General features: G+C 48.0%; 1 protein-coding gene across 1 annotated transcript; it reads right to left on the reverse strand.

The window, feature by feature from the left end:
- Window positions 1-7,866: 7,866 nt before the first annotated feature.
- Window positions 7,867-10,149, reverse strand: BLOC1S4 (biogenesis of lysosomal organelles complex 1 subunit 4). The gene has a single exon (XM_049886812.1). The coding sequence runs from the start codon at window positions 10,141-10,143 to the stop codon at window positions 9,379-9,381; it is 765 nt and encodes a 254-aa protein (XP_049742769.1). The 5' UTR covers window positions 10,144-10,149; the 3' UTR covers window positions 7,867-9,378.

Genomic DNA, 10,149 nt, shown 5'->3' on the forward strand with positions numbered 1-10,149 from the left:
GTGTATCCAAGGAGGGCAGGCCAGGGGCTCAGAATAGCTCCCGCAGTGGCAGGGCCCAGTGTGAAGCCAGGAAGAAACAGGGCTTTATTACAGGGAGGGCAGGCACAGCCTGGAACGGAGGACACGCTGGTGCCCATTTGGACCTACGGGAGGCTGGTCAGACGGGCAGGGCTCCTGCAGACACTGTGCCCTAGGAGGTTCCTCAGGCCTGTGCCCTAGGAGGTTCCTCAGGCCTGTACCCAGGCGTGCACATGTGCAAAAATGTCACCATGATATGTGCACATTAGTGTACATGTTTATATTCCAGAAAGCAATAACAGAACAAAGCCTCTATGTGTGCCTCTCATTGCTGCACAGCCCGGGACAGGCCCACACGTGACCGATGGGGAAACTGAGGCCCAGAGCAGAGCAGAGAATTGTCTGTGGCCACATTCAACATCATACCAAGGCTCCCAACCACAGCACTCTTTCTCCAGCTCAGCACTCCCCATATTTTATAACAATCAACGTCCATTGAAGCAGCAGTCAAGAAATTAAACAATGTATTATTGCATTTGGCAAATCTGCTGCAAAAGACCTCGTTAAAGTTATAGAGAGCAAAGACATTACTTTGAGGACTAAGGTATGCCTGACCCAAGCCATGGTCTTTTCAATCATCTCATATGAAGTGAAAGACAATAAAAAAGAAAGACTGACAAGGAACTGATGTCTTTAAATTATGGTGTTGGCGAAGAATATTGAATATACCATGGTCTGCCAGAAGAATGAACAAATCCATCTTAGAAGAAATACAACCAAAAAGTTCCTTAGAAGTGAGGATGGAGAGACTTCAGCTCACTTACTTTGGACACGTCATCAGGAAAGACCAATCACTAGAAAAGGACATTATGGTTGGTAAAGCGGGAAGCCAGTGAAAACGGGGGAACCCTCCATGAGATGGGTTGATACAATAGCTGCAAAAATGGGCTCAGACATGCCAAAAATCGTGAAACTGATGCATGACCAGGCAACGTTAGTTCTGCTATACGTAGGTCACTCTGAGTTGAAGCCAACTCAACGGCAACTAACTTTCGAGGTGTGGCTGAAATGCATGGACAAGAGCTAGCAGGCCAGCTTGGTCCTGAGGTGCTCCTGCGTAGGAGGACCCTGAGGCCCAGAGGGCGAGTTTGCTGCCTGAGCCCACTTGGTAGGAGCCCACTCAGCCCGTAGGTGGGGGAATGGGATTCAGACCAGACTGGCGGTCCCAGCTGTGTCCCAAACACACCCGGGACGGCTGGGTCCTCGCTGTCCCTGTTCACTCATCCACAGATAGGCCTCCAGCGCCTACTCCAACCCAGATGCCCTGCAGCTGCAAGGGACTCAGGGTGGACAGAACAGACAACAGCTGGGACCCCCACTTGTGGGGTCACGGACCAGCCACATGCAGACACTTGAACGGCTACGCATGCCGGGTCGGGGGGAAGAGCCACAAGGATGGCAAATGGGGTAACGGGGTGGGGTGTAAAGGCCTCTCTGGGAGGTGACGTGATGCTGATGCCAAATGGGGACAGAGGGTGGGAGATACAGAGCAAGCTTCCGGGCTCCACATACAGCACTCAGGATCCTGCGTGGGGACTGTGCCCACCGCCCCCACCACCTTGGGTGCCCCCAAGTTAGCCATGCCCCCTCCCTCCCTGTACCCTGCTCTCCTTCCCCTCCACCCCTCCAGCCCCCCAGGAGCAGCCACGTGTGCCCTGGCCCCATGTCCACACGTGAGCCCAGCAGGCAGGACAGGCCTGCTGGCTCTGAACCTGCAGCCAGGGTCCAGGCCCTGCGCAGCAGCTGGGAGTCTCCCGGGGCTGGGCTGGACCAGCAGTTTCCAGGCTGCCCTTTGCCACTCCGGGCGCCCCCTGATGAGCAGACATCAGCTCTGCAGCCTCCCTGTGAGGCCAGCAGGTGTCCAGGAGGGCTGCGGGACATCCATCCTGACAGGTGGGCCACACACGGAGCCCACCACCTCCCCACAGTGACGATTGGAGGTCAGAACCTGTCGTTCTGAAATGCGTCCCCTTCTCTGTTATCCGGCTGATATAGGTCCCCAGAAAGTTTTTTTTTTATTTAACGTGCTTTAGATGAAAGCTTACAAATCAAGTCAGTCTCTCATACAAAAGCAATAGACACCCCGCCGTGCACTCCCAGGTGCTCTCCCCTTAATGACACAGCACACTTCTCCTCTCCACACTGTATTCCCCGAGTCCATTCAGCCAGCTCCTGTCCCCTCTGCCTTCTCATCTCGCCTCCAGACAGGAGCTGCCCACATAGTCTCATGTGTCTACTTGAGCCAAGAAGCACACTCTTCACCAGCATCATCGTCTATCTCATAGTCCAGGCCAATCCCTGTCTGTAGAGTTGGTTTCGGGAATGGCTGCAATCTTGAGCTATCAAAGGGTCTGGGGATTGTGACTGTCAGGGTCCCTCTGGTCTCAGTCAGACCATTAAGCCTGGTCTTTTTACGAGAATTTAAGATCTCCATCCCACTGTTCTCCAGCTCCATCAGGGATTCTCTGTTGTGTTCCTGGTCAGGGCAGAGATCAGTGGTAACTGATTACCATCTAGTTCTTCTGGTCTCAGGTTGATGGAGTCCCCCAGAAAATTTTTGCTTTTTTTTTTTTTAATTGTGGTAAAATATACAACAAAAAATTTGCCATTTTAACCATGTTTAAGTGTACAATTCAGTGTCACTAATTACACTCACCATGGTGTATAACCATTACCACTGTTTCAAAGTTTTCATTGCCCCAAACAGAAACCCTGTACCCCTTAGCAGTGAGCCTCCCCTCTCCCCCAGCCTGTGGTAACCTCTACTTTTGTTTCTATGCATTTGTTTGTTTTGGATAGTTCATGTGGGGGGGGGGTCACACAATATTTGTCCTTTTGTGTCTGACTTATTCACTCACTATGTTTTCAAGGTTCGTCCATGTTGTAGCATGTATCACAACTTCGTATCTCTTTATGGCTGAGTAATACTCCATTCTGTGGTGTTGGCAAGGCATATTGAGTACGCTGTGGACTGCCAGAAAAAATGAACAAACTTTTCCTGGAAGAAGTACAGCCAGAACGCTCCTTGGAAGCCAGGATGACAAGACTTGGTCTCACATACTTTGGACATGTTATCAGGAGGGATCAGTCCCTGGAGAAGGACATCACGCTTGGTAAAGTAGAGGGTCAGCGAAAAAGAGTAAGACCCTCAACGAGATGGACTGACACAGTGGCTGCAACAATGGGCTCAAATAGCAATGACAGTGAGGATGGCGCAGGACCAGGCAATGTTTCATTCTGTTGTACACAGGGTTGCTATAACTCAGAATCAACTTGATGGCACCTGACAACATGGATGGACCATATTTTGTTGATGGACAGTTGGGTTGTATCCACCTCTTTGACTATTGTGAACAGTGCTGTAATGAACATTGGTATGTAAGCATCTGTTCGAGTCCCTGCTTTCAGTTCTTTTGGGTACGTATCTACCAGGCAATTGGCGGGTCATATGGTAATTTTAATTTTTTGAGGAACCACCAAACTGCTTTCTGCAGCAGCTGTACCGTTTTACATTCTCACCAGCAACGCTCGAGGGTTCCGATTTCACCACATCCTTGCCAACACTTGTTGTTTTGCATTTTTTGTTTGTTTTTGATAATAGACATCTTAGTGGGAATGAATACTGGAAAAGGCTCTTAAAGAGATTATTTTAATCTTTTCACATGTAAAATGAATCTCCTTCGGAAGGTAGTTCCAAAGGTTTATATCAACATCCATGCAGCATGGTGAAGGAGGTCCCCTTTGAGCCCACAGGAATGCTAATGCCCACACTGTCTTTAACAAGGTCAGTCCCTGAACCTGGGATGGACTAGGTTGTGGCCTGGTCTTCTGCTCACCACCCCCAAGCTCCTGGGAGCAGGAACACTCTTATTTTTCTGTGTGTCCCTAGCCCTCCTTTGTTGCTTGTTCTCAGCAGGCATTTGTTTGATTGAATTTCTGTATTTGCCTTTATATCCCTCCCCCACTCCTGACAGAGCACGTGGTTTTGTCCAGTTGTTCACCCACTTGGCCACCCTGAATCATTCCTGCACCAGGTTCCTGAGAGGGCTGGCTCAGTGCCACCTTCAGAGCCCAAAGCCCAGAGGTGGGAGGCAGGCTGCCGCTAGACAGTTACAAACGCCTTCCACAGGAGTTGGAGTAAGTGCTGCGAAGGAGACCTGCTGCGAAGGAGACCTACTTGGCTTCCCCGGGATCAAGGAGGCCAGAGAGGGAGGGAGTGAGTGACGGAAGGGTTGTCAGGGAGCAAGAAGGTCAGGGCGGGGTGGTGGGAGCCCTACAATGGAAACCAGGTTTCATTCTAATGTAACAAGAAGCTAATAGGACCCAACATGCTACAGTTTTTAAAGACTGCTGTGGCTGCTCTGTCCCATGTGGAGGGTGACTTGCAGGGGAGGTACACTGAGGGCCACTTAAGATGATGTTGAGTGGACCCAGTGAGATAACAGTGGCGAGACTGGGCAAGATGCTGTTTTGGGGGATGGTGCCTGTAGATCTTCCAGAACTGGATACATGAACTTGTTGGTCTCATTCCCAAGGAGAGCTAGCCTCACACTCCTCGTCCTGGGCATCCTGTACCCATCTTTTTTCCTTATTCACCTTCAGCAGCAAAAACAATCTTTGGGACTAACGCCCTCAATCCCCCTTTGTTGCTGCTTCTGACAGCTGTTCAGCTGAGCTACTTTTAGACTTTAAACTCCAGACCATTAGGTTTTCCTCTCATCATGTCTCGTTTCGAGTCCGTCCTCACCTCCTAAGCACCAAGTCCAGCCACTTCTCTTAATCATTCATACAAGGACGCTTCTCAGGGTGTTCACTGCCATCTAGGTCTGAATCTATCTCCCCTGAGCTGCTTCTCCTTGTATCGAAGGCTTTGCCTGCATGTGTGTCTCTCAATTTGTTTTCCAAAAAATCTGAAAGCCTATCTGCTGTCTTTCAGAAATTCTCAGCAATTCAGGTTTTTGTTATTCAACAAAAGATAATTAACACCATACACTGCCTCATGTAATCCTCACTAGAGCCCTATGAGATAGATACAAACATATTTATAAAGTCGTAATCAACTCAACAAAAGTGGGTTTTTTTTTTTTTTTTTGGTATAAACAATTTGTCTTAGAATTTGGGGATCCTCAAAGCACGACCCATGGGCCAGCCATCTGTCCTTTGATGCACAAAGTTTTTAATTGTGATGAAGCCCGATATATTTATTTTGTTGCTTGTGCTTTTGGTGTTATTTCTAAAAAACCATAGCCAAATCCAAGATCATGAAGGCTTACCTCTATTTTCTCCTAGTTGTATGGTTTTAGCTTTTATATTTAGGTGTTTGAACCATTTTGAATTAATTTTTATGGTGTGAGGTAGGGGTTCAACTTCATTGTTTTACATGTGGATACCCAGTTGTCCCAGCACCATTTGTTGAGAAGACTACTTTTGTCCCATTGGTCATGGCACTCTTGTCAAAAATCAGTAGATGTGTAATTTTATTTCTGGACTCTCAATTCTATTCCATTGATCTATGTGTTTGTTCTTATGCTAGTACCACACTGTTTTGATTACTGTAACTGTAGGCAGTTTTGAAATTGGCAATATTTTTTATTTTCAGCCATGTCTTTATAAATAAAGTTTTATTAACACACAGCCACACCTATGTTCTTCCTTATTGTCTATGGTTGTTTTCACACTAGACATATGTTAAGTAGTTGCAAAAAGCCATATAGCCTACAATTCTAAAATATTTACTCCCTGCCCTAGATCACAGCCGGTTCACACCAGTTTGTCTAACTCCAGTATACATGCTCAACGATGGATCTGCCTTCCACATATGGACCAAGACTCATATTCCTGTAAGTTCTGGATTGCGGGAAAAAAACCACAAATTCCATAGCTTATTAGTGTCCAGTTTTATGTATGAGCACAGACTGACTCCTGGTTACCACTATCTTTTACTGTGTTAATATCCTATGCACCTCCTGAAAACTCTCAGCAGTTAATGTGCCCTTGGGTGTGAGAGTTAAATGACGCCAGTGTGACTGATAGGCGGGGCCAACTTTAGTGCCCCCCATGCTTTATTAGACTCCACTCCTATGATGTCAGATGGATCCTGGCTGAAAGCAGAGAATACCAGAAGGATGTTTACCTGTGTTTTACTGACTACGCAAAGGCATTCGACTGTGTAGATCAAAACAAACTATGGATAACACTGCAAAGAACGGGAATTCCGGAACACTTAATTGTGCTCATGGATCAAGAGGCAGTTGTTCGGACAGAACAAGGGGGTACTGATTGGTTTAAAGTCAGGAAAGGTGTACGTCAGGATTGTATCCTTTCACCATACTTACTCAACCTGTATGCTGAGCAAATAATAGGAGAAGCTGGACTATATGAAGAAGAACAGGGCATCAGGATTGGAGGAAGACTCATAAACAACCTGTGTTATGCAGATGACACAACCTTGCTTGCTGAAAGTGAAGAGGACTTGAAGCACTTCAGTATGGATTACATCTCAACATAAAACAAAAATCCTCACAACTGGACCAATGAGCAACATCATGATAAACGGAGAAAAGGTTGAAGTTGTCAAGGATTTCATTTGACTTGGATTCACCATCAACAGCCATGGAAGCAGCAGTCAAGAAATCAAAAGACGCATCGCATTGGGCAAATCTGCTGCAAAGGACCTCTTCAAAGTGTTGAAGAGCAAAGATGTCACCCTGAGGACTAAGGTACATCTGACCCAAGCCATGGTATTTTCAATTACATCATATGCATGTGAAAGCTGGACAATGAATAAGGAAGACCGAAGAAGAGCTGACGCCTATGAATTGTAGTGTTGGCGAAGAATATTAAATATACCATGGACTGCCAAAAGAACGAACAAATCTGTCTTGGAAAAAGTGCGGCCAGAATGCTCCTTAGAAGCAAGGATGGCAAGACTGCGTCTTACATACTTTGGACATGTTGTCAGGAGGGATGAGTCCCTGGTGAAGGACATCATGCTTGGCAGAGTACAGGATCAGCAGAAAAGAGGAAGACCCTCAACGAGGTGGACTGACATGGTGGCTGCAACAATGAGCTCAAGCATAACAACAATTGTGAGGATGGTGCAAGACGGGGCAGTGTTTCGTTCTGTTGTGCATAGGGTCGCTATGAGTTGGAACCAACTCAACGGCACCTAACAAAAACAACAACAACAACAACCTGTCTTCTAGAACATTAGGGGGCTCCAGCCCTCACCAATAGGGATGGCCTGTAGGGTCACCCAGGACAGCTGGGCCTTCCCCACAGCTCCAGGGGTAGGACCCTCCCCAACTTGTTACTGACTTAGGAAGAGGTAGAAGAACCAGTTTTCCAGAACCAGAAGAGCCTCTTGACTCTCCAGTCTGGTCAGGGTTGGGAGAAGTTGCCAGGAAGGGTGAAGATGGCAGTGCCAAGTGGTGGCTGTGCCTGTTCTCAAGATCTCCGTTCTTGAGACAAATGACCATCATATACTATTTAGACCAGCTTCAAGGCCCCACTCCAAACAAGATGGCCCTACACAGAGTTCCACTCAGAAACTAAGAGAATTTTGGAATTCAAGGTCCTTTAGAAATAAGCTGCAGGTGTAATCACGTAATCTATCAGCTGAACCAGGGCTCTTCTTTGTAGCAGTGCCAGAAATTTCTATTTACGTTTAAAAGCTGTTAAGCTGAATTTAACTCTTACTAGTTATTATACCGTTAATCTTCTCAACCCAATTTCTCTTTCACAGATAATAAAAGTAAATATCTAAGCACTATACATTCCTAATTATTTTAATAGTTTTACTTTATAGCACACCTGTTAATGTCTATCTTACGGAATGTAAGATTTCTGTTATACAGATATTAAATCTCAGCTTTAAAATTATTCTAGTTTTTCATAATTTATCCTAATTAAAGAAAACCAAAGCAAACCCACTGCCATCAAGTCAATTCCGACTCACAGCGACCCTATAGGGCAGAGTAGAACTGCCCCATAGTTTCCAAGGAGCATCTGGTGGATTTGAACTACAGACCTCTTGGTTAGCAATCATAGCACTTAACTACTATGTCACCAGGGTTTCCTTATCCTAATTACTTACTCTTAACATTAACCACAAGTTAAAAAACCATCTTAACAGTACAGATACTATGCAGGGAAAAAACGATTTTCATACTCAGCTATGTAAACATATCATTTAGAAGATCAATGAAAACTAATGTATAGGTTGTATTATCAAACTTTTCACAAACAGCTAAAATGAGAACATATTCTATCACCCAAAGATCTATAATGACACACAAAAACAGCTAAACTATATGCTTATTTGGAGTCTGCCACCTAGGAGGGCCACCTTATGAAACTGATTAAAACTAAAACAAAAGCCTGTTGTATCTGAAACAGATCTTTAAGACTTTGGGGCTGTCAGGGTGAAAAAAGAACAAACTACTACTACCAGTCAGTCACACAATGATTTAACTACACATTTTGAAAGGAAAGAAATACACACTGCTGTGTACTAGCTGGTGTCAGTTTTTCACACAAGCCTTCCAAAGACGGTGGTCCCGAAGCCACTCTTCTTTATCCCACTCGCGAATTCACGGGAGCAACCTTTCTATTTTCAAACAAAAAAGGAAATGCGTAAAGCCCTTTTGAGAAGGAAAGCTTTTCCAATACAGTTTTATTAATATTACGAGTCATACACCACCCACCGCATGTACACATCTACTATGTACAAACTGAGACTGTGAGCTATACTTTCAAACACGACTTCAGGATTAGTTGCAATAAATATACTTTCTCAGAAATTGTGTAACTCCCTTCAGTTTACAATCCAAGGCATGGACAGTTGAACATAACGTTAAATAATTTACCACCTGCCTAAAAGTAAGCTACAGAAAAGTGAATTAACTATTAGGATTGAATAAAAAGAAGGCTTTGGTGTTCCAACAGTTTCTCTTAACCTTGAATTAAACATACGTATCTTGACAAGGTAACACTCTTCATTGAATTGTAAAATCTGCAAAAACAATCCCGGCAGAGTTCGCTCATCTTGCTTCACTGATCGGCCCACCAAGGAGCTTTCGGGTTAGAACTGGAAGACGCAGAAAATCACACATTCTACGTGAAATCACGGAGACACGGAGCAGCAGCATTTGTTGGCAATGAACTTAGAAGGAGACACTGAGCAGCAGCATTTCTTGACAATGAACTTAGAAGTTGCGGAGCCCGACACCGCACGGGCACATCCACGGGACCCCGAGGAGCGGCCTCTGGAGCGGCTGTCCCGCAGGCTCACGGCTGCGGTCACTCGCCGCAACAAGGAAAGTGGTCTTCGGTCCGAAAGAGGACGGGGGCTTCGTGCCTCGGGGGAGCCGCCGGCCTGGCGAGGAAGGAGGGCACGCCGACCGCGCGCAGCAGCTTCCTCAGCGCGCCGGGGAAGGCGCCCCGCTCGGCCTCGGCCCGCGCCACCTGCTCCTCCAGCCTGGCCACGCCGCCCCCGACCATGGTCACGAAGGCCTCCAGCCGGTCGATGCGGCCGTACAGGCGCCTCATCTCGGCCGCCCTGGCGTGGATGCGCGGCACGCCCTGGCCCACCACGTGCGCGGAGTCGCCGCGGATCATGTCCAGCATGCCCACGAACTCGTCCACGCGCGCCAGCAGGTCCTCCAGGCCGGCGTCCAGGGCCTCCACGTCGGCCCGGGCCCCGGGCAGCAGGCGGGCGGCGTAGCCGGCGGCCGCGCGGCGCAGCAGCGGCAGGTCGCGGCCAGGCGCGCCGTCCTCCGGGCCCTCGTCCTCCCACGGCCCCGAGGCGCTGCTGTGGCTCTGAGACACGTTGCCGCTGTCGCCGCTGTCGCCGCTGTCCCCGCTCCAGGCGGCGCCTGCAGGCTCGGGGTCCTCGGCCGACTCCTCGCGGCGCAGCGCACCGCACGCCGGGCCGCCCTCCATGGCCGCGGCCGCCGGCGCTCGCGGAGCTCGGCTTCCGCTGTCCGGCGCGCTCACGCGGACGCTCACGCATGCGCTCCCTCTCTGCTTCCGGTCTTCAGCGCGCTCACGCAGACGCCCACGCATGCGCTC

Source organism: Elephas maximus, chromosome 5, assembly GCF_024166365.1.
Source record: "Elephas maximus indicus isolate mEleMax1 chromosome 5, mEleMax1 primary haplotype, whole genome shotgun sequence".
In the NCBI taxonomy this organism is placed as follows: Eukaryota; Metazoa; Chordata; class Mammalia; order Proboscidea; family Elephantidae; genus Elephas; species Elephas maximus.